This window comes from Acartia tonsa, chromosome 14, assembly GCF_053477335.1.
Source record: "Acartia tonsa isolate MP-2025a chromosome 14, ASM5347733v1, whole genome shotgun sequence".
In the NCBI taxonomy this organism is placed as follows: domain Eukaryota; kingdom Metazoa; phylum Arthropoda; class Copepoda; order Calanoida; family Acartiidae; genus Acartia; species Acartia tonsa.
The window spans coordinates 39,835,364-39,860,575 of NC_137273.1; the positions used below are offsets into that span (position 1 = coordinate 39,835,364).

The 25,212-nt window shown below is 36.0% G+C and overlaps 2 protein-coding genes across 13 annotated transcripts in view; both read left to right on the plus strand.

Moving 5' to 3' along the window:
• LOC145305862 (uncharacterized) lies at positions 1 to 17,562 on the plus strand. Of its 8 annotated transcripts, XR_013874753.1 has the most exons (23): positions 1 to 55; positions 472 to 522; positions 1,618 to 1,839; positions 2,231 to 3,039; positions 4,065 to 4,128; positions 4,702 to 4,807; positions 5,989 to 6,139; positions 6,769 to 6,877; positions 7,620 to 7,725; positions 8,347 to 8,425; positions 8,905 to 9,013; positions 9,324 to 9,452; positions 9,941 to 10,091; positions 10,763 to 10,839; positions 11,310 to 11,523; positions 11,956 to 12,239; positions 12,857 to 13,120; positions 13,692 to 13,763; positions 14,102 to 14,240; positions 14,683 to 14,746; positions 15,159 to 15,559; positions 16,290 to 17,107; positions 17,448 to 17,562. XR_013874753.1 is itself a non-coding variant. In XM_080147695.1 (22 exons), exons 1-21 carry the CDS (start codon positions 53 to 55, stop codon positions 15,508 to 15,510), a joined length of 3,555 nt encoding a protein of 1,184 aa, XP_080003821.1. In that variant the 5' UTR covers positions 1 to 52; the 3' UTR covers positions 15,511 to 15,528; positions 16,290 to 16,615. The 8 variants fall into 8 exon arrangements, 6 of the variants coding, with proteins under 6 accessions (XP_080003821.1, XP_080003820.1, XP_080003819.1 ...); XR_013874754.1 differs by lacking the exons at positions 16,290 to 17,107; positions 17,448 to 17,562 and adding an exon at positions 15,776 to 15,826 and having other exon boundaries at positions 15,159 to 15,566; XM_080147695.1 differs by lacking the exon at positions 17,448 to 17,562 and having other exon boundaries at positions 15,159 to 15,528; positions 16,290 to 16,615.
• Positions 17,552 to 25,212, plus strand: part of LOC145305864 (G2/mitotic-specific cyclin-B3-like) — a 17,230-nt gene continuing 9,569 nt past the window's right edge. For all 5 annotated transcript variants that reach the window (XR_013874755.1, XR_013874757.1, XR_013874756.1 and 2 more), the window contains exons 1-4: positions 17,552 to 17,710; positions 18,409 to 18,570; positions 18,975 to 19,060; positions 20,155 to 20,246. Coding sequence is in view for 2 of the 5 variants with exons in the window: in XM_080147696.1 (XP_080003822.1) it covers positions 17,623 to 17,710; positions 18,409 to 18,570; positions 18,975 to 19,060; positions 20,155 to 20,246 (428 nt within the window). In the remaining 3 variants the exon portion in view is untranslated. The remainder of the gene's footprint in view (positions 17,711 to 18,408; positions 18,571 to 18,974; positions 19,061 to 20,154; positions 20,247 to 25,212) is intronic.

Consider the following 25,212-nt stretch of genomic DNA (forward strand, 5'->3'; position numbering starts at 1 on the left):
TTTTTTCAGAAATCATGTAGAATATAATATGTAACGAATTGTTTATTAGAAAATGGTAAGTATTTTACATTCTTGTATAAAATTAACAGTGCCTCTCTGTGTATTTGATTGTACCGAGAATCTTGCTAACCGCTGAACCGATATGGGTCTCCTTACAATATTGCAATGTTTCTTTAGCTTTTTATAATTTCTTGGAAGGTTTATAACTTTTAGTGGGAGGCCTCTAGGTGCTTATTATATCCTTGAGTGTTTACATATTATACGTGCATGAAAGTTCTTAAATTTTTGATAGTTGGATCTAGGTTTTTTTGAGTTGTCTATTTAAAAAGTTAAAGAATGAATTTAGGCTTTCTTTTCAATTTTGGTTGGTTTCAGGCTATTTTTATCCTTTCCACCCTCTAGATAATAGGGGAGCATCTACTATATAGAACTTAACATGGCATTAAATAATTGTTATTGTTTTTATTAAAGGAATTATCCTCAGCTGGAGAAATGGAAGAAGATATTTCAGCAATTAACAAGGTGACTTTTAAAAAACTTTGGGTACTTAGTTTTTATTGGTTTATTTCAAACCATTAGTGTCAAAAAATTTTAGGTAGCACCTCCAACTGCACATTAAGTGCGATGCAGGTTTTAGGTTCAAGTCTAGCCTAAACCACGTATAAAAAAAACCTAAAACATTAGAAATTAATTATGTATTTTGTATTGGTTATAGATATAAAAGCATGATTTACTTTCAGCTGAGTCATTGTTCTAGAAAGACAAAAAAAAAAGAATTTTAACTGAAAAACATTGCTTATTATTACCGTCAAATCTTATTTTTGAAATTTTAAAGTCCTAAAATAACTTATAAACAATCGACGACAAAGTGAAAATAATCAGTTCTGAAATTAGCGTCATCTTGACTTATTAAGAAACTTTATTACTTCAGGACAGGCGTTATTAGATTTGACTGATTTTAAGATACTTTGGTTATATCTAGGGATGGGAATCCGTCGAATTTTTGGGCCGGATTCGGATTCCGGATTCTAAAGGAATCCGTCAAAAAAAGTGACGGATTCTTGCGGATTCCGGATTCTTATTTTTGGCGGATTCCGGATTCGGATTCCGGATTCTAGCAGTATTTTAAAAGGCCGTCCGTCACAGAGGGATAGCTTTTTTCGTTAATTTATCACTATGTTACTTGGTTGAAGCCTTGATTTGTTTAAAGTGTTGACTTCCAGCATAACTAAAACATTTACATCACATTAGTAAATTTAAAAATTTAAGTGCTACGTATGTCCTAAAAATGTGCTTGGTATTTTCTAACCTATTTAAATTAAATTTAGCCTACCAATTTAGAATCCGGAATCCGCTATAAAAAACGGATTCCGGATCCGGATTCGGATTCCAAAATTGGCCGAAAATTGGGCGGATTCCGGATTCGGATTCCGGATCCGGATTCCCATCACTAGTTATATCAGCCTTTTATTTAACCCTTTATGCACGTCCTTTGTATGCAGCTTAATAGATTTAGGAGTATTTTTTTGAGATTAGGTCTTAAGATTGAAATTAAGCCGTTTTTTTTTTATAATAAAGGTGTAAAGAAACTATGTTACAATTTTTTATTATTTCTAGATGGAGGTTGAAGATGAAATGGTGCGGGACGACAGCAGTGGAACAACCCCAGGGGGGAGCTCGCTCAGCCCGCGGGGGGGAGAAGCCCTCAACACCTCGGCAACCATCAACGATTCGTCCCTGGATAACTTATATGGGCGGTTGATAGAGGCACAGCTAGAGGAGAAGTTGAGCAGCGGCGGTGGCGGCTCCAGGCTGCAAGATGAAGCCGTTACTGTTAAGGTGAGCTGAAGTTTTCTTAAAATAATATTTTTAATTGTTTAAAGTATTAAGGCCTCTATGGTCATTTTATGGAAGAGGGGGGGGGGGTTAAGTTATAGTAGTTGTTAGTGCCTATTTTAAGCACATTGTAAAGGAGATCCAAATCGGTCCAGCGATTCAAATTACTGTAGGGAGGGGGGGGGGGGGGGCTGTTTCATTATTCATTGGCTCAAAAAGTTTGGGTAGGTACTTAATTTTGATTGGCTAATTCATAACAAGTAGTGTCAAAACTTTTCGACCAATAATTTTAATTTACATAATGGGTAATTTTGTCTTACCATCATCATGTAGTATGCCCATCAGTTTGTCCATTGTCTGATCCCTTAAGATCCCTGATATGTCTTTTTTTCAGGAGGAAGAAGCGGCAATGAAAGCAAACCTTGTAAAGATGAATATAATACCAGTGAATAAACCAGAACCAAAGCTACAAACCTTACAACAATCAATAACAACAGGCGGCGGTCAACCTCGCTTAATATCGACAATTGTAAAGCAAGAGGATGACTTAGACAATGTTAAACCTGCTAAAGTACATGATGTTAAGGATCTCATCAGCAAAGCTTCTGAAACAAATATCAAACGTGAAAATAATGACAGTATGGTAACTATACCACCACCTCTCACTGCACCCCCAGGTGGTAATATATCCAAAGACTTAAATAGACTTGCACCCAATATTTCTTCTTCAACTTGTGACTCCAAACACAGTGACCTGAATGTAATAAAGCCTAACACAACAACAACACATAGTAGTAGTGGTAAACAAGAATCTTTGACATCAAAGTCGACATCCTCTAAAGTAAAGAGTAGCAGTGAGCACCATAGTAGTAGCAGTCGCAGCAGTCATCACTACGATTCGGACCGTAAGAGCAGTAGTAAACATTCACATCGACACGACAAGCATCATAGCAGCAGCAGTAGCGCGTCAAAACACCATCATAGTAGTAGTAATAAGAAAGTTGTAAATACCGGTGTACAATGCGACGAACTGCCGAAGCCTTTATCAGAATCATGTTCTACAAAACCTTCGCTACCGCCGAGTTCGCTGGTGGGCGGAATCGCCCCGGTTCGACACCGAATGTTTGGAATGATGGGCGCAAATCCGTTGACTAATGTGGAGAATTCAAACTACAAATATGGCCATCTTATGTATGTGGAGAGGTAAGGATATATTGTTTTTTTTTTGGGGGGGGGGGGGGGTTATTCAGATTTTTGCACAATATGAACAAATCATTTGTAAATTGTATTTGAGATAGAATTAACCGATTTTTTCACGTAAAGTTCCTGTTAAGAACTGATAATCCCCCCCCCCCCCCTAATCTTAATTTTTAAAAGCAAAGCTTTTCGATAATTAGGGTCGGTCCGTCCGTACGTCCGTCCGTCCGTAATGGATAGCTTTTTTCGTTAATTTAGGCATGTTAGAATTGTCCTATCGATTTCAAACTTTGCATGGTGATTCCTGTAGTAGTTAGGTACGAGTTAGAAAGCGTAGCAACTCTATAATCATTACCAGAATGTCCGTACGTCCATTTTAAACATGTTGATTTTTTACATTTTTAACAACAAATTTGCATGTGACCTAATTATCCGATTGGTTTGATTTTTGGTATACTGATTCCTGGGACAATAAAGTACAATATTATAAGCGAAGCAACTCTATAATCAAGTCCTAAAAATGTAAGGTTGTCCATAAACATTATTCTGTATCAAGCAGTTTTTCATCAAATTTACTTACAATTTTGCTTTGACTCTTTTACATTTACATTCTGATTATGCAGTTCTGACATTATACAAGTGTTAATGTCCGATTGTCCTACCGTTTCAGAGCTTCGCTTTTATGGATGTTGTCATCCTTGTTTCCTATACCTAAATCCTTTATTTTCAATTATTTCAAAATATGAGGGAGTTTGGAAGTCATTAATGCTCAACAAGGAACTTTTTGTATTTTGGGGTATTTACAATGTTTTCTTTTAGCATCTTTAAAAAAAATTCTGTCTGATTCGCATTTGACCGTGGATTTTTATGGTTTTCCTATCTAATGACTCGGAAACTTTCATTATTATTTGAAATATCTTGAAATTACATTTTGGTTCAGTTGATACTCAAGCCTAATTTGTTGGATACGTTAATAACTAGGTACTATAGATAATAGTTGACTTTCTTATTTTTAAACTTTTAATGTTAAGGTATGCAAATGGAGGTGGACTTGTATTACATTCGTGGCAACATGATTTAGATCAACTTTCAGAGGTAAATTATAACAATTCACATTTGAAATAACAGTTTTATATGTAATAAAAAATATTTTGGTTCATGGAAAGAAATTAAAGTAGCGGGTTTCGTCGTATATTCACAGTAGCTTTGCTCCTACTTTTGGAACCTGCCGGACCTATTAATACTTCCTAACACTGCGGACCAATCATTAACATTTACCTAACCCATAACCTATAATAACCTATGCAAGCTACTGTAAAATACGACAAAACCCGCTACTTCGTTTTCTTTCCATGATCCAAAATTTGTAATTCAATTTTTATTTTATTTATGTGTAGCTTAGGAGATACCTCGTTTTATTAAGAGTACTTGCATAAAAATTGTATGATTCTTCTATTTTTATGTACCTGAGAGTTAAAATGATATTTAAAAGCTTCCCTGAAAATTTCAACTAATTCAGCTCAGCTATTTCCATGTTACTAAGCTTCAGATATAAAACATTCTTAATACTTGGTTAGAATTTTTATCTTATTATGACATTTGATTTTATATTTCTTACATATTTGGTTAACGATATTGATATAGATATCATATTCTTTCCTTGTTTAGGTGGAGAACAAAGATTTTGCTGAAGAGTTTGTAACTGAGGGATTCAGAGAAGATGACGAGGGATGGGCCATCTACTGTTGTGCTATCATTCATGAGGCAGCTAAAGGTAATGGAAAATTTCTTTTTTTAGCCTTAAGCAGCGTTTCGGAGCCGTTTAATTTTGATGCGGCTCCAGCTCCGGCTCCTACCTTAAAATTAATATATCAATTTTTGTTCATTATTGAATTTGATAAAATAATATAAAATATTTTGCTTTTATTTCATTAAAGCCATATAAAAGTATAAGGATGTGTGTCTATTTGTTAAGTAACAAGTTTTTTTCACCAAGAATGGAAAAACGTTTTCAGTTTTCTTATTTTTTTACATTTTTTTCCCCTCCAACCACTTATTTTTTTATTTCCCCCCCCCCCCCTGAGCCGGGGATCCCATGTAGAATATACACCCCTGTATATATTTCAAATTATTTTAAAATTAGGGGGGGGAGGGGCGGATATCAGTGTTCATGAGGCACTAAGTGAAAGCACTAAGTAATCTTAACAAATAAATACTTTTTAATTTTCTTTAATGGGACAACGCGAGTCTCCAATGTTATTAAAAGCTAGGTATCCTCTCCATTCAAATAACCGCTCTAAAATGAATTTATTTGTCTTGTCACACATAGTGCCATTTAGCACTCTCCTCCTTATTTATTTTGCAGTAAACTGTAAATAAGGGTGGTAGAATAAACGAAAGGGAAGGAAGTCGACTCTTCAATTTTATTTTTATTTTGTAAGAAATCAGGGGTGTATATTCTGCATAAGGTTAATTTTTTTTCCCCTGCTGCAATTTTTTAAATTTTTTCTAATCCTAGTTTTTTCCTGCAAGGAAGGGGATAAAATGGAAAAATATTATCAGAACTCTTTATTTTATTCATATCATGCCCCTTTCCACCTATTTTTTAGTTTTTTTCACCAAAGAGGGGAGAAAAATAGAAAAAAAATGCTTTCAGTCCTCTTAATTTTCACACTTTTTTCCCCCCAACCACATATTTTTTAGTTTTTTTTTACCCCCCTTAGCCTGAGCAATTTCAAAAATATACACCCCTGTAAGAAATTGTTTTTGGGAGGTTCAATTTTTTTTCCGAGCAATTCCTATTCAGAGGTTGGTACCCTCCTCAAAATATTTCTTAACCTAGCTATCGCTGTACCTAAGAGAATCTACATTGTAAATGAGAACATTTCGTTTCAGCGGTTTGCGATATCCTTCGTAATACAGTTAGACATTCTCTTACTTTAATTTAATTTTAAGGGCTGCCTGACTTCTTGGAGTACCTGTCTGACCAGCACAGCAACCTGGCAGTGAAGCACAGTATTATCGGTCACGCCAGAGAGCTGGAGACAACCACCATCTCCACCTACAGGGAGAAAGTCAGTGAACAGTACAAAAACGGCACTTTTAGGTAAATTTTCAATTTATTATTTTTTTATTATTAGTTAAGCTACTCCATAATTTACTTTGACTGTCTGTCCGTCTGTAACTCTATGTAGGCAATCTGATTTTTTGTTTTGATGTGACTGAGAACATTTGCTCTATAACTCGCATAGTCTGTATGTCTAAAAGTCTATCCATTATTTTGTTCTTTGCTACATGCTAATGTTGTCATACTTAATTTTTTAAAGGCAAAGATTTGAAACTCGTGTTTTTTTTTTTTGAAAAAAATAACATGGTCTCAAATTGCCTAATTCGGCGAGAAATGCAATAAAAATAATTTTTTGGCGGCGGCGGAAAATGGCGGTGAACAGCGGGAGCGGTGGACCCGCCGCCGTTTTTTTTTTAAAGATACCAAAACTTTGGGTAATTAGTGACCCAGTCCAAAAGGTTTTACCCAATTATTTCTAAAACTAAGGGAGTAGCACCCAAAATAAAATTGTATGTAGTGGCACGAGTCACCACATTTCCCCCCCTTTAACTTTTATTTCTTAAAATCTTATTTAAATTTTTTTGACTGTTTTATTTCACCCGTGTTTTAATTATCCTTTTAAGTTTATTGATTCTATTCTTTTTGGTACCCAACAGCTATTTGTTTAGATTCGGGTACCTGGACAATATCAGCCTTGTTGGGACAGCCGCCGAGGAAAGTGGCGGATACTTCCCCGATATTCTGGACATGCTGGAGGAGATACCTATTCTTTCACTGGTAAGTGTCTAAACGTTTCGACCACTAAAATTTTCAATATTTAATTTCTCACTATGTTAGAGCATGCTAGAGGAGATACCTATTCTTTCACTGTTAAGGGAGGGAGGGGACAATGGGCTGTTTATTACACTAGTCCCCAGAGTTTTATAATAACGTTTTCTTCTTCGTTGGCTCATCAACTTTGGGGACTTTAGTTTAATTTTTATTGGTTGTTGTTTAAGTTGAGTGTCCAAACCTTTCGACCACTAAAATTCTCAATATTTTAATTTCTTACTATATTAGAGCATTCTTGAGGAGATACCTATTCTTTCAATGGGTTGTATATTACACTAGTCCCCAAAGTTTATAATAACGTTTTCTTATTCGTTGGCTTAACTCCACTTTGGCTCAACTCAACTTTGGGGACTTTAATTGAATTTTGATAGTCTTTTCATTAAGTTGAGTGTTGAAACGTTTAATAATATTGTATATCATCATTGGGGTTGATCCCAGGGTAAAGTAATGTATTTAAAACTAGCGCCTACGCCATTAGAGACCTCTAGGGGCACTTGTGGGATTGGGGAAATGGAGTTGAACTTCCAGAAAGAGAAAACACATTATATCCTTTTTAAAAATTACGGAACTTTTGTAAAAAAAAATTGTCTTGAAGCTTGACTTAAAGACCGACGGACCAAGTGAATTAAATATAAAATGAATAAAGTGTTTTCTTTTCTATTTAAACTAATTCTGTTATATATTTCAGACAATGCCTTGGGGTGACCGGTCGATTCTCAAGGACGCTCCGCGCAATAAATCTAACGATGGTCCTATTCTGTGGATTCGTCCTGGAGAACAAAGCATACCTACAGGCAGGAATAAATGGATATTTGAATGGATTAAAAAAGGATTTGTGGACTGGACCTCAAATTTTTATAATAACTATTTCCTATTCGTTGGCATAACATTAACAACTTTGGAGACTTTGGTAAATTAAGTTTAGTGTTCAAACGTATTAACCACTAATTTTATTTTCTGAAAGGGTAGTTAAGTTTTGTGTATCATCATTTGGGTTGTACATAAATTTTCCGGCCTTTGTCTTATCCCTTGATATCTCTGGGAACTACTGTATATATTTTGTTACTTATTTATGACTTTATTAAGAATTAAACTTCTATGACGCTACATTTCTCATTTATATTAATAATTTTGTACTTATTTTATTTTATTTCTAACATCCATCAGATAACCAACCTTTTTATTTCATGACCTTTGTTTAAAAATCCTAATTGTAAATGGCATTGAATTGCGCCTGTTTACGGGCTTAAGCATGATTCTCCATACTCTTAATAGTTCAGTAACGTATTAGACATAGGAGCAATAACAACTATTTTTAACGTCTGTAATATGACACAGTGTGGTCCAGACTCGAACCCGACACCTCATTTATTTCCTCCATTGACATATCCCTTTACCCCCCTGAATGATTATAGGAGAACTGGGCAAGTCTCCCCTGAAAAGACGACGCAACAATCACATCAATGAGCTCAAGTCTTTGCGATACCTACCTAGGTAAGTTGGGATTTTAACATTCGGTGATACTTTTAAAAATCAAAGATGGAATGTACCTACTATAATTAAAGACGAAGCTTTTTCTACAATTAGGGTCAATACGTCTGTCCGTTTCTTAACGGATAGCTCTTTTCGTTAATTAAGGCATGTTAGAATTGTCGTATACCTAATCATTTTAAAGATACTACTTTTTTTTAATATAATAACAAGGTACAAAATTATAAGCATGGTGTATCTTTTAACTCAAGGCCCATAAATGTAAGTATGTCCTTAAACATTATCTTGTATTTAATCATGTAATTAGATACAATTTTGTTTATTCTCCTACAAAAGGGTTAATGTTCATTTGTCCTTCCGTTTCAGAGATTTTTATTTTCATAATGTTGTCTTAGTTTTTATACATTTTCATTTTGAATTGTATTCATGTTATTGCAACCTTTGGTGAAGAATCCTACATTACAAAAGTATTAATATTACAGATCTACAGTAGAACGAGAGGTAATATTTGAGGACCGAACTCCGGCCCATGCAGATCACGTGGGATTTGGACCTGATAGAATGACCACAGGAGCTGTCGGAGTGTTAAAGGTAATTTATTCAATAGATAGAACAGTAAATTGTAATACAGTAAAAGGGTATGCGGATCATGTAGGATTTGGACCTGATAGAATGACCACAGGAGCTCTCGGAGTATTAAAGGTAATGTCTTAACCTGGCCGATAAAGAAAATACAGGAGTTTATGTAAATATTATTAAGTTTTTCCCCGACTTTAAGATACTTAATATTGCAGGGCATACATTGTAGCGATAACGTGGACTTCAACCGTACTACCAAGGACACCGTCATATTCAGTGTTTCAGTAAAACTTTGGGTACCTAATTAGAATTGTGTTTGTAGGGCATCCATTGTGGTGATAATGTGGACTTCAACCGTACTACCAAGGATACCGTCATATTCAGTGCTTCGGATTTTCTACATCTAACAGAAAAGTTACAGTTGGACCTGCACGAGCCCCCAATGTCCCAGGTATTTATTGCATCGTTTCATAGACAGCTTTCCGCGGTTATAAAAAAGAAACACTAATACCAGTTTTGTTAACCCCGAGGGGCCGAAGGCCTAGGATACAAAAACTGATGATAATATTATGATTTTATTTTAATTTTCGTGGAAAATTGTATCTAATATATTGCTGTAAATGATTTTTTAGTATGGCTGAGAACTGGTTGTATTCCAGTGGATACTAATCGGTTTTGAAGCCTACTGTAAAAAAAACTCTAGAAATGATATGATGCTTCCTAGTAGCAATAAGATAAAATACCTAGTGGAAGATTTATTTACGTTGGTTGAAAAGTTTAAACACTATTACTTCAGAATTATCTAATGAAAATTTAATAAAAATACCTAAAATATTTAAGCCAATGAATAAGATAATATGATTTTAAACTATGGAAACCAGTGTAATTTACAGTCTAATGTCCCCTCCCTCCATGGTTAACACATTCAACTTGTTTTAGTGTCCTGTGTGGATCGACGAGGGCAAGCTGAACCAATTACGCCGGGAGGGCGTGAGGTACGCCAGGGTGCCCCTAGCCGACAATGATGTCTACTTCCTGCCAAGAAACATTATTCACCAGTTCAGAACTGTCACTGCTACCACTAGCATAGGTTAGTTGCTTGTCCTTGTTGCGGTTTGTTAAAGGAATAGTTCTACGAATTTTTTTTATCTATTAGAAATCTTTTAGGATATGAAAATGGATAATATGACGCCTCTTGCAAGAAAATATGTGAAATATAATTAAAAAGTAAACTTTTATTCCAAATAACTTAAAGCCTGACGTGAAAACATAGCCCAATAATCACTAAGAGAATTAAACCGGCAAATCCAGTCCCCTTAAAAAAAACTTTATGGAACTTCTCGATTCCCACTTACCATTGACAGTATTCTTAATTACATATCCATTACATATAGATTACTTTAGAAAACCAGTTTTATATTTTATTGAAAACCGTGAATTTTTTTTCTCCAAGCTAATTTAGAAAAATATATTAATCATTAATTTCTGTCAATGATAAGTGGGTCAAATTAAGAAATAAAAAAATCCTGTATAACATGATGTAAACTTACATTCTTATAACACGTTAGAAGGAGGTTCAAGCCTTGGTATTGGCAAAGCAAAATTATTCTACATAAAAATAAATGTATTTTTTTTAAAAAACTAAAGCGAAAATCTCCTTGTTAAATGATGTGAATCACAACCCCGGGCTGATTAAAACAAATTTGTTATTTGTATATCGTTTTGTTGTATTTTGACTAATTACTATTCTTAATTTTTCAGCATGGCATGTTCGGTTAAAGCAGTATTACACTCAACCTACCTCAATTACACCTACCTTACCTACACATGAGATAGAGGTAAGTTTCTTTATATAAAAGTAACAGGATGTGTCTGTGTGTTTTTAGCATTATACTCAATCTACCTTACTTTCACATGAGATAGAGGTAAGTTTCTTTATATAAAAGTATCAGAAAGTCTGTTTGTCTTTTTGTGTGAAGCTTAAGATATTGTTAACCGTTCTTAATATCCTTCTATCAAGTGCAACTTTGAGGCCTATTGGGTTTTAACTGCTGAAGTAGCTTAACTTTGATATGTATTTTTCTGTGGATAAACGTTTTGAACGACAACGTCCATCAAAGTCGTCGCTTTGTTTGATTTTTGTACTAAAGTATCTCTATCTGCTATGGAATTTGGCATGAAAGTTTATTACACTAGTCCCCAAAGTTTTAAAATAACGTTTTCTTATTCGTTGGCTTAATAATTTTGGGGACTTCAGTGAATTTTGATCAGTAGTGTTTAAAAGTTTCAACCATTTATTTTAATCTAGGTTAATGGAGAGACTAAAACCTCTAGTTCCGCCGTTGTGTCCGACCCCTTGTCAAGCGGCAGTGAGAAGGAGAATAATGTGGCGGCGGCAGCCGGCGGTGGACCGCCAGCCGCCAACAGAAAGAGAAAGGTTGCCGCCAGCCTGAGCAGCAGTTCCGAGTCTGAATCTGAGGACCCGGAGTATGTTCCAGCCGGGAAAATGTTTAGACCTGAAGGTAACTTTTAATCAGGGAGGGAGGGAGGGGACATTGGGCTGTTTATTACACTAGTCCCCAAAGTCTTAAAGTAACGTTTTCTTATTCGTTGGCTTAACAATTTTTGGGACTTTAGTTGAATTTTGATTGGTGGATTCATTAACTTGAGTGTCCAAAAGTTTTAACCACTAATTGTAATCTAATTGTTTATCATCATTGGATATATATATATATTAATTTATTGGCCATTGTCTTATCCATTTAGATCCCTGAAATTTTATTGTATATTGAGGTGGGGGGGGGGGGGAGACCAGGGATATTTATGGATAAGACAATAAATGATAAATTACTATATATTCCCAAAGATAAACATAAAATATCCTGTTTTTTTTATATTTAGATTTAACTAATGGTTTGGCCACTTGAATTGTCCTAAGCATAAATATTATTTAGGAAAACCAAAGGCGGCGAAGCACACCAGTACAAAATCCGAATCTAAGTCCAGCTCCGACTTGACAACAACAACAACAAAACCTATGAAAGAGGCCTTGACAACCAGCAGTAGCGGAGCTGCTCTACACAACACGGACAACAACAAACTGTCTCTGGGCGGTGGTGGAGATATTAAGCAGCGAGACAAAGATGCAGAGAGGAACAGGGAGAGGGAGAGAGAGAGGAAGGAGGGCGGGAGTGGAAAGCATAAGGAGAAGAAAGAGAAGAAAAAGCATAAAGATAAGGTAATTTTTAATTACTCCTTATTTATATTGGTTGAAAAGTTTAGACACTATGCTAGTTTAAACCAAAACTGTACCTAAAGATAGAGTAGATAGAAATACTCTATACCTAGGACAAGGGTTGTTGGTTAGGTCATTCTTTGTCAATTTGACACGACACATCTTATGTGATGGATGAATGTAAAAACGATACCTACCTAGTAAAAAAAAAGAGGCTATTAAATGCGTGATTAAAAAATACTTCATATTAGAACATTGTTTGTTGAAAAGATTGGACACTTTGTTCAAAACCAAAACTGTACCCAAAGTTTTGAGCCAACAACGAATAAGATGAGTGGTAATAAAACTTTGGGGTAACCAGTTTTATTTCCACGACATTCCAATGTTCTCTCTCTCTATTTGCGCCAAATGGCCCAATGCATCTTGAAATGGTTATTTTTCTTAACCTAACCTAACAGAAATATTAAGTAATTATAATTATGATGAATAAAATCGATTTTGCGTTCCTAGGTCAATTTTTAGATTGACTTCTGAGGACTTTAATCTTCTCGCTGATAACAAAAAAAAACATTCGCGGATTTTTTTTAATGTTTGGGACATTTCTAAAATAATATTCTTAGGATCGCGAGAAGCGAGATCGAAGCCGAGACAAGTATCGCGACAAGGACAAAGAAAAGCATAGAGATAGAAAACGCGAAGGAGACAGCAGCAGCAAGAAAGAGGGAGGAGAGAGAAGGAGTGAGGATAAGGAGAGACGTGGAGGAGGAGCAGGAGATAGCGAGAAAAGGAGGGGAGAAGGAGATAGGAAGAAAGAAGGAGGTGGTGGAGGGGAGAGGAGGAAAGATGAAAAGAATAATTTATCCTACAAACTGTCAGATGGAAAGGTAATATTTTACGTTTCTTAAGTAATATCTCTTAAATGGCCATTATACAGTATGTGCATTAAAAAAATTTGTTTTGAAGAACTTATTTTGTTTTTTCTCAAATCTTCGGTAACTTGGTGAAAAGGTACTCTAAAATTAACTTGTCCGTACGTCTGTATGTATGTCTAGGGAAACGTGAATTTCTATGCTTCTATTTAAGATACAAAGCTAAAAGTTTCGTTAAATATTCCTATGACCTATATGCGCATCTAGTATATACAACATTGTTTTGTCTATCGGTTTTTAAGCTAAACATGAATTTCTTATTAGATATCAATGGTTTTTCTAGTATGGCTTCAAAACCTATTAATATCCGCTGGAGTAGAACCGGTTCTCAGCCATTCTGAAAGTTTAATATCTGCGGAAAATTGTCTATAAAACTCCGTTATTTCAGAACAAGAGTTTGGATTTAAATGGCTTTTCTAGTATGGCTTCGAAACCGATTAATATCCGTTGGATTAGAACCGGTTCTCGGCCATACTGAAAGCTTAATATTCGCGGAAAGTTTTCTATAATACTCCGTTATTTTTAGAGCAAGAGTTTAGTAACGGACAACTCTGTGGAGAGTATTAAGAACATGCTCGCAGTTGGAGCTAAAACTCAGGTTTTTAATTTATTTTTTGTTATTAGTAAAACAAGGATGACAACACCCATAAAAGCGAAACTAAAGTTACAGGGATATAAAGGGATAAGACTATTGCCCTGAATCAATGTACATTGTACATCCCCAATGATGATACTCAAAATTACCTCCTATGTAGATTATAATTATTGGTTGAAACGTTTGGACACTCAACTTGATGGACCTACCAATCAAAATTCAATAAAAGTCTCCAAAGTTTGTTAGCCAACTAATAAGAAAACTTTGGGGACTTGTGTTATGAACAGCCCAATGTCCCCTTTCTTTCTCTTCTTGACTATACTAAAGTTGTATAAATTAAGGAATCTGAGAGAAAAGCTGGCGATGGAAGTCGGGACGTGAGCCGCGACGCGAGCAGAAACACCAGCCGGGAGGCCAGCATGGAACCTGGACGCAGCAGGCCTCCAGGCGATACGGAGGCTAAAACTAATGGAGATTCAGGTAAAGTTTTCTGCTGGTATGGCTTTGGGACCGAATAATATCCACTGGATTAAAACTGGTTTTGTGAACAATAATGAAAACTGTATCGTATTAAAGACAATTTTTCATAAATAATGAAATGAAAATCTTTTGTAAGCCCGGGCCTTAAAATTTTTTCCTTTACTATCCGCGAAAACTTGTTTATAACTATGGGATAAATAACTATTTTGGCAATACTATTAACTAGAAGCTCAGCAAATGAGACGGATGAACAAACACACATAAAGAAACATAATATATCAATGTATAGTTTGTTACTGTTCTTAGCTTGTCCTATTAGATTTTTGAAATCTCAGATCCTAAAAGAGTTCTTACTTATAGGAACTTGGAATGGCTTTAGGCTATTTTACTACTAAATGCCTAATCGTCCTAAAATCACTAACCTTATTTATTCTTTGTCCAGGTTCCTCTGCTGGAAGCAGTAGAAGGCCGAGTGTTGATATTATCTGTGAAGTTGAAAATTCAAGGTAAAGCATATGATAATCAAGTATGGCTACAAATAACGTTCATTTCTGCTGGATTAGAACCGGTCCTTAGCCATACTGAAAAAACATTTTTTTGTACTACTGACAATTTTCTACGACTATTAAAATCATAACTAGGTGTAGTAAATATATTAAATTATCACACTTGCTGTTTTCAAAACACAAACACACATTACACAAGTCCCCAAAGTTTTATAATACAGTATTTTTATTCGTTGGCTTAAAAACTTTGGGACTTTAGTGAATTTCGATTGGTTGGCCAATTAAGTTGAGTGTTTCAACCACCAATTTTAATCTACAATAGGGTTTATTTTGTGTATCATCATCGGAGATGTACATTAATTTATCGGCCATTTTTTTATCCCTTAAGATATAAATGTCATTGTTATTATAGGCCAGCAGTAGTGAACCCTAGCGGAGTGGAACGGATAAACCCCAGCGGGGTGGAGCGTGAACACATGTCCAAACTTTTCCCAGGGAAACATCCCTCCCACAAGCATGGCGGCGGCTCCTCCAAGCATTCCAGCACTCCAACGGCCAGCCCAGCCGCCAAGAAATCCGCGAATAGCAGTAGTAGTACAAATAGCATTAGCAGCAACAAAAAGCAGCCGCCGTCGGTGGATGTTGTGCGCAAAAATCTCAACTTTTCCCGGCCGCCGGGAGCTGGCAGCGGCGGGGCAGCTGGCGGGGATATTTTGGGCTCCATAATGATGGGAATGCAGAATAATATGCAGAAAAAAGACTGAGCAGAAAATTTTGTTGAGGTGCTTTTGCCTTTTATCCTTACAATTTTAGGTTTTAGGTTTATATCTAAAAAAATATATTTCTCTCTTAAAATTCTAGAATTTTATCCTATAATGTAATAAGTTTTTTTTGCCTGAAATTAAAGAACTCTAAAATTTCTGGTCCAATTTGATTGTACTATTCAAGGAAGCTTTATAAATATCATATGGTGATTTACCCTCTCCTAGAGACTAGGGGCGAAGAAACTATCAAACCATAAGTTGTAAGGATAATTTGCATTATCATCTTATTGTTAATTTTTAAGATAAATTTATTTTTTTCCGTGTGTCTTGTATTTAGTTGGAATCGGGGAGGCGAGGGGACAATGGGGTGATTATTACACTAGTCCCAAAAGTTTTATAATGATTTTCTATTCTTTGGCTTAACATCCTTGGGGACTTAAATTTTATTTTGATTATGGTCCAATCGATTCAACCACTAATTATCATCTACAGAAGGGGTAATTTTGTGTATCATCAATGGGGATGTTAATCAATTAATCGGCCATTGTCTTATCCCTTTAGATCCCTGAGTTGGAATAGCAGCATATAAATGAATACCTTTTTATGACTAAAGTATTACCTACTCCAAAGCATTTTTAAAAATATTTTCTGAACCGGTTTTTCATTTTACAGTTTATATACTGCGTTTCTAATGACCTTTATTCTTGTTTATTTAAGGTAAGGTTTTAATATTTTTATTTAAGACGTGAATTTTTTAAAAATTCATTTAATTTTTTTAGAAACAATCCATTTTTTCTAAGTCTAATAATATTGAACAAATGAATATAGTTTTTATGAAAAAAAACTTCATAAGTTGCTCATTTATTGTAAATTAATATTGTAATTTTAATAATTTAAAACTTTGAATTTACTTGACATGCACTACAATATGTTTATTTTTCTCCAAACCTAAATTTTTCAATATTATATACTACACTATGTACCTTAGTTTTTGTTATAATTTGTTTTCTCAGTTATATTTTTTTGCATTCTCTCTCTTTCTTTGCATTGCTCATTTGTTTGCAACTTGTACACTGTTTGAATATGAAAGAAAAATGCGCCAGAATGTATGTTTAAATGCGAAATGCCGCGTCGTGTTGCATTGCTGCGGTGACAGTACAATAGAAATTGCGCGCAAAATGTGTTTACAATGTGCAATGCCGCGTCGTGTTGCATTGCGGCGTGGTACGCGTGCGAAAATGTGTTTAAATGTGCATTGCCGCGTAGTGTTGCGGCAGTACAAGAGAATTTGCGCGCGAAAATGCGAAGCCTAGTGCCTGATAAATGAAAATGTATTAAGGCATTTTTTTAGTCCTTAAAATATGAAATATCTTTTGAAAAGTTATTAATAATGAATATTATATCTATCTACCTACTGTACAAAATATGTTTTGTTTTACCATTGTATCATGCTATTTTGCCCGTGGTGGTTTCAAAGACTTAAAAGGTATACCTAACTCCATTTTGTTATTATGTATTAAATGATTTTAAGTCAAAAAATTTTGTTCGTAATTCTGTTATATATTTGTTGCATAAGAGTATACTATTATTTCTAGTGGTTGAAATATTAATACATTTTCTAAAATTTTATTTCTTTAAATATTCTAAATTACTTTTAATTTGTTTTAAGCCCACTTGATAACTAATTATATGATTTTAATATAAAAACTAAGTTTTAAAACCCAGTAAGAGAAGGGACTTTGGACTGTAAATTGTATTAGTACCTAATTTTCATGTATTGCCTTAACACTTTGGCTTAAAAATTAATAGTGTTTAAGTTTTCAAAGAATAATTTTTATCTTCAGAAAGGGCCTATCCAATTGGGATTGTACATCAATTTATCGTCCATTGTCTTATCCTTTCTTGGCAAAAATATTAATTTTATCTACAACTGCTAGACATAATAATCTACAAAAATAAAATGAAACTAAACCTAAAAAGAGAGACAACAAATGAAGAGCGTCGCACACACACAAAATATCATATTATTCACAAGCCCTCTCTATTTTCAGATTTTACCCACATTTTTTATAAAACTTTTCTTGGATTTTTGTTTTTGATATTGTTTTGAAAATGGCTGCTAGAGCTACAAGAAGTTCCTCTAATGTGACCAGGGAGAACGTGACTCAGATTATGCTGCCAGCAAAGAAGTTTGGGGCAGGTAATGTTTATATTCACTTACTTAGGGAGGGGACATTGTATCCATTGGTACCCAAAGTTTTATAAGCTTGTTACTTATAAATTTGGGGTACTCCTATTAAATTTTGATTGGTTGGTTAGCATTCAAACTTTTAACCAATAATTTTTATCTATAGTAGGTACAATTGTGATTGATATCTATTTATCAACCAATGACTTATCCCTGTTTTTTCGAACCGTTTATTAGGTATATTGTTGATAAATTTTTGGTTGGGGATTTCTCACCATCCAAGAAAATAGCCTAAACCCTTTCACAGAACCAGTAGCTATGTTCCCTGAAGATTTGAGTCCATGGTTTCAAAGATCTTAAGCTTCAGACGGTCAAACAGACCTCGTTTAACTTTGTATTATAGATGTGAAATATATAATACAAATCTGATTGTTTGTCTGTAGCTTAAGATCTCGAAAACCGCTGAACCGATTGGATTCTATTCTCCAGGGAATATACCTACTGGTCCTGTGGATGTTAAAAGCTATTTTCTTCGGGGATAGGACACCTCCAACCCCCCCCCAAGAAACAAAAATTCTTTACAATGCAACCTAATTTCCTACAAAGAAACTGATCAAACCCAGTTCTTTACATCTTAGGGCAAAGCCCCTAGAGGCAAGGGGGCGAATCTGCTAGTTGATTATATTTCGACATAATGTTTTTATTTGCAGACAAGTCTTCCCAACCGCTGATCACAGCTGCCGCGGGAAAGAAACGGAAGGCCACAGATGAAGTCGACCGCCAGGGACTTGGAAAACGCGCTGCACTTGGTGAAATCACAAACAAGACGACTGCGGCAGCGGCTGGCAATAATTCTAGCACACTTAGCAAAGGTAACATTCTAAAGAATAAACTCCCCCCCCCAAAAAAAAAAAATTTAAATCCCTAATTCGATTAGGTAGTGATATTTGAACTTTTAAACGGACATACTAAAAGATTTTTCAACTTCATGAAATACTATCGGCTACTACCATGAAATAGCCTGTTAATGCACTTGTGATGTTGGGAGTTTGGGGAAGTTTAAAGATTAATTTTATAACAGAAAAGTATAAAAAATGTCTAGGAATGATTTCTCTTAGGGTGGTGGGTGATTACTGATTATAAACCTTCCCTGGGCCCATAAGAAACTACAATGTAAAATGGAACCATATCGGTTCGGTGGTTATCGAGATCCTTGGTTACAGACAGACAGATACACATTATGTTACTTAAATATATACGGGAAATTTTTATTCAGGTGGACATTTCATTGCTGGACTTTTACGCAAAAGTTTGCGTCGGGGTAAGAAAATTGAGAAATCAGATGAACAGAAAGATAACAAGGTATATACAAAGGTTTTGCTTTATGACCAAGTAGTTGGATGTGTGTGAGTGTCTATAGGGATGGGAATCCGTCGAATTTTTGGGCCGGATTCCGGATTCTGATGGAATCCGTCAAAAAAAGTGACGGATTCTTGCGGATTCCGGATTCTTATTTTTGGCGGATTCCGGATTCGGATTCCGGATTCTAGCAGTATTTTAAAAGGCCGTCCGTCACAGAGGGATAGCTTTTTTCGTTAATTTATCACTATGTTACTTGGTTGAAGCCTTGATTTGTTTAAAGTGTTGACTTCCAACATAACTAAAACATTTACATCACATTAGTAAATTTAAAAATTTAAGTGCTACGTATGTCCTAAAAATGTGCTTGGTATTTTCTAACCTATTTAAATTAAATTTAGCCTACCAATTTAGAATCCGGAATCCGCTCTAAAAAACGGATTCCGGATTCGGATTTCAAAATTGGCCGAAAATTGGGTGGATTCCGGATTCCGGATTCGGATTCCGGATCCGGATTCCCATCACTAGTCTGAATATTAGATTTTTGCCGTATCTTAGCTGTTTTCCAAAATGTTTTCAGTTGGCCAACATAAAGGTACCCTACATCCCTTTCTTTTATCCCATTTCCTCCCATTTTAACTAGATAAACGAACTGACCAATAAATGAGGACTATTGTACCAACCTAAATTGACGACAAAAAAGATGATTTTTTTGCTTATTCTCCGTAAAGTTTGGTGTTACTTTTTTGGACAAATGTTCTTATTAAGAACAATTTGACTTAATAAAGCATTTGACTGAAAGGATACACTCAACTTTATGGAAAATTCGCGAAAAAAAATAACCCCCTTTTTCCCATGACAAATATCCACAGTTATTTTTAGGGATCGGAAGCCTCACGTAAGCCGCGTGTAAGCCTCAGTGAAATCGTGATTTTATCACTATAAAATTCAGCTGGATGTATAAAACGGCTCTTTAGCAGACAATCCTTCTTTCTGAAATTTTTTTTTCTGCTCACAAGCAGGTTTAAAACTGAGGCTTATGCGCGGCTTACGTGAGGCTTCCGATCCCTGGTTATTTTATTATTCATTATGTTAAGGCGGACAATGAGAGCTATGGTGAAAGTGAATCCTCTATGGAAATTATCGGCTGCGGCCTCCAGAGTCCCGACTCCAGTGCCACCAGCACCAGGCAACAAATATGGTTTATCTATACACTAGCGGCTACGTAAATAATACGTTACCTATCAATGTTGCGTTCAAGTCTTTATAAGTAAAATTTTATTTTTATTTTTTTGTGATTTCTCTTGGGAGGGTGGTGGTATCCTCCCCCAAATAGTTATAAACCTTCCCGGGACCTATGAGAAGCTACCCTGTTAAGAAGAGCCTAATCGGTTCAGCGGTTAGCTAGGTCCTTCGGTACACACAAACAGACAGACAAGCAGACATCCTCTTACTTCATTATAAGGATAGATAAATATAATTCACTTTTCTAGTCCGTACGTCAGTCTGTAATGCTGTAAGAATTTATTTGAACAGCGGTTATTCAAGATAGACGGCTGGATTTTTTGGATGAAGTTTCCCTACACCATTGAGCATCCAGTATATGATTTGCTTTGTCCGTTGCTCTGTCAGTAATACTAAAACAAGGATGACAACATCCATAAGTAGCGAAGCACAAACAATTAAATAAGGATTTAGATATTAGTTGTCAAAAGCATGTATATTAGGAAAAAATCACGAAACCTTTTCAACATTTTTTTTTAATTTCTTAATATTTATATTTCAGTACTATGATAAACTGACTGATGGTTAAAGTAAATTGCATAGTGGATGCTCAAAACAACGGGAAATTTAATTTTGATATGTTTAACTACAAAAATTTAAAAAAAACGGACCATAATAACCAAAGATATTAAGAAAAATGTAAAAAATATAAAAATAGCCAAAAACCTGAAAAAAGGCAATACTGACCGTCATAGTTGTTTTCTTTAAACGATAGAAAATTTAATTTTGATATCTATAACTGAAAAAATTTTGGAAATCGGACCATAAACACCAAAGGTATGGAATAAAATGTGAAAATTCAAAAATAGCTTAAAACCGGCTTAAAGACCGTCACAGTTGTTTTCTTAAATCAACAGGAAATTCAATTTTGATATCTTTAACTGAAAAAATTTTGGAAATCGGACCATAAACACCAAAGGTATGAAAGAAAATGTGAAAAATACAAAAATAGCCTAAAACCTGCTTAAAGATAGTCTGACCGTCATAGTTGTTTTCTTAAATCGACAGGAAATTAAATTTTGATATCTTTAACTGAAAAAATTTTGGAAATCGGACCATAAACACCAAAGATATGGAGAAAAATATGAAAAACACAAAAATAGCCTAAAACCTGCTAAAAAGCGGTCCGACCCCCATTGATGTTTTATAGTTAATTGTGCTCCTTAATAATAGGAATGTTGTCTCAAAAAATTTCAGCCTTTTATCTTTTAAAGAAGCCGAGAAATTTACGTTTCCCCCAAACTAAGACGGACAGACGGACGGACATTTCAAATTATAGAGTAGCTTCGCTACTAAAAATATGAATATTAAAAGATAGAAAAGCACACATATCACATGAAAAAGTTGTAGGTATTTATTTCTATGTATATTAAAAGTTAGAAAGATGCAGAAAGAGGGGACATTAGGATGTAAAGGGGGGGGTTTTTAATGCAACCATCTCGTAATCAATGTATAAATGGCACTTAGAATTCGAATTTCGATCTCAAATTTTGCATGAATAATCCTTGGTAGGTCTATTTTCCCTAAATCGAACAAAAAGTTGGAAAAGTAACGGCTGGCAGCTGGCGGCTCAGCCATTTAGCCGTTTTTTGCCTATTTTCAGGGCAAATTCATCATTAATTACGTAGGAATCAATTTTTTAAAACATATTTTTAGTTTAATTCATGTTAAATGATAGCAATAACCATTTTTTAAATTTCTAGTACCAGCTGCTAAACGGCTAGAACCGGCTGAAAACGGCTGGGAGCTGCTAAGAGTATGAAGAGTTGATAGGGCATGTGACATGTCTAGGGGTAGGTTTTTATGGTTGCTGAGCTCAAAAATGCTACCAAAAATAGTGGCAGCCCATCCATATGGCAGCTGGGTAACAGCTGCAGCTCACCTTGGAGCGGTAAAGAGTAGAATGAGTAGATAGGGCTTGTGACGTGTCTAGGGGTAGGTTTTTATGGTTGCTGAGCTCAAAAATGCTACCAAAAATAGTGGCAGCCCATCCATATGGCAGCTGGGTAACAGCTGCAGCTCAGCTGGTAGCGGCCAAGAGTAGAATGAGTAGATAGGGCTTGTGACGTGTCTAGGGGTAGGTTTTTATGGGTGCTGAGCTCAAAAATACTACCAAAAATAGTGGCAGCTAAATCATATGGCAGCTGGGTAACGGCCGCTGCTGAGCTGGGAGCGGCCAAGAGTAGAATGTGTAGATAGGGCTTGTGACGTGTCTAGGGGTATGTTTTTAGGGGTAATAAGCGCAAAAAAAAATACTACCAAAAATAGTGGCAGCCCATCCATATGGCAGCTGGGTAACAGCTGCAGCTCACCTTGGAGCGGTAAAGAGTAGAATGAGTAGATAGGGCTTGTGACGTGTCTAGGGGTAGGTTGTTATGGGTGCTGAGCTCAATACTACTACAAAAAGTAGTAGCCGCCCAACCATATGGCAGCTGGGTAATGGCCGCAGCTCAGCTGGGAGCGGCCAAGAGTAGAATGAGTAGATAGGGCTTTTGACGTGTCTAGGGATAGGTTTTTAGGGGTGCTGAGATAAAAAATACTACCAAAAATAGTGGCCGCCCATCCATATGGCAGCTGGGTAACGGCCGCAGCTCAGCTGGGAGCGGCCAAAAGTAGATGAGTAGATAGGGCTTCTGATGTGTCTAGGGGTAGGTTTTAATGGGCGCTGAGCACTAAAATACTACAAAAATTAGTGCCGTCACTTCTATGTGGCAGCTGGGTAATGGCCACAGCTCAGCTGTTTTTTGAGGCTTAAAAAATTGATTATTTCAGTGGAATTAAACTTCTCCCAATTAACATTTTACCTTTTTTTTCATGGATATATTACTAATAACTCTTTTTAATTACTAGATTTCACTGTTTCAAGGGCTGAAAACTACTAAACAACGGCTGAGAACAGCTATCAATAGCCAAAAGTATATAGCATGTGATGTGTCTAGGGGTAGGTTTTTATGGGTGTTGAGCTCTAAAATACTACCAATAAAAGTTATGGCCTGTCTATATGGCAGCTGGGTAACAGCTACAGCTGAGCAGCAGCCCCTACCATGCTGCCATGTGGATGGGCTTTTCTATTTTTGGGAGTATTAATGAGCTTGGCACCTATAAAAACTTACACCTTTTTGACACATCACAAGCTATGTCTTAAACGTTTACTTTTATCTGTTGGTAACTGTTCTCAGCCAATTTCAGCCGTTTAACAACTAAATCAATACATTAATAAGGTGTTGTTATTAATAATATAAAATGACAATCGTGTATTTATACTGAAATATTCAATATTTGGTTATCCTTCAATAATCCAATAGTCAATGAGTCTTAAATAACGGCTAACTGCTAAGCTTAGCTGTTACCCAGCTGCAATATGGATGGGCGGCCACTTTTTTTGGTAGTATTTTTGAGCTCAGCACCCATGAAAACCTACCCCTAAACACGCCACAAGCCCTATGAACTCATTCTACTCTTAGCCGCTCCCAGCTTAGATGTAGATGTTACCCAGCTGCCATATTGATAAGCGGCCACTATTTTTGGTAATATTTTTGAGCTCAGCACCCAATAAAACCTATCCCTAGACACCTCACAAGCCCTATGAACTCATTCTACTCTTGGCCGCTCCCAGCTTAGATGCAGCTGTTACCCAGCTGCCATATTGATAGGCGGCCACTATTTTTGGTAGTATTTTTGAGCTCAGCACCCAATAAAACCTATCCCTAGACACCTCACAAGCCCTATGAACTCATTCTACTCTTGGCCGCTCCCAGCTTAGATGCAGCTGTTACCCAGCTGCCATATTGATAGGCGGCCACTATTTTTGGTAGTAATTTTGAGCTCAGCACCCAATAAAACCTATCCCTAGACACCTCACAAGCCCTATGAACTCATTCTACTCTTGGCCGCTCCAAGCTTAGATGCAGCTGTTACCCAGCTGCCATATTGATAGGCGGCCACTATTTTTGGTAGTATTTTTGAGCTCAGCACCCAAAAAAACTTATCCCTAGACACCTCACAAGCACTATGTACTCATTCTACTCTTGGGCGCTCCCAGCTGAGCTGTAGCTTTTACCCAGCTGCCATGTGGATGGGCTGCCACTATTTTTGGTAGCATTTTTGAGCTCAGCAACCATAAAAACCTACTTTTTAATAGTATTTATGAGCTCAGCACTCTAAAAACCTACCCCTAGACACGTCACAAGCCCTATCTACTCATTCTACTCTTGGCTGCTCCCAGCTGAGCAGCGGCCGTTACCCAGCTGCCATAGGGATGAATTTTTGAGCTCAGCACCCATAAAAACCTACCCCTAGACATGTCACAAGCCCTATCTACCCATTCTACTCTTGGCCGCTACCAGCTGAGCTGCAGCTGTTACCCAGCTGCCATATGGATGGGCTGCCACTATTTTTGGTAGCATTTTTGAGCTCAGCAACCATAAAAACCTACCCCTAGACATGTCACATGCCCTATCAACTATTCTTACTCTTGGCAGCAGCCAGCCGTTTTCAGCCGGTTCTAGCCGTTTAGCAGCTGGTACTAGAAATTTAAAAAATGGTTATTGCTATCATTTAACATGAATTAAACCAAAAATATGTTTTAAAAAGTTGATTCCTACGTAATTAATGATGAATTAACCCTGAAAATAGGCAAAAAAACGGCTAAACGGCTGAGCCGCCAGCTGCCAGCCGTTACTTTTCCAACTTTTTGTTCGATTTAGGGAAAATAGACCTACCAAGGATTACTCATGCAAAATTTGAGATCGAAATTCGAATTCTAAGTGCCATTTATACATTGATTACGAGATGGTTGCATTAAAAACCCCCCCCTTACATTGGTTAATAAAGTTTATAAACATGTTCTGGTATTCGTTGGCTTAAAAACT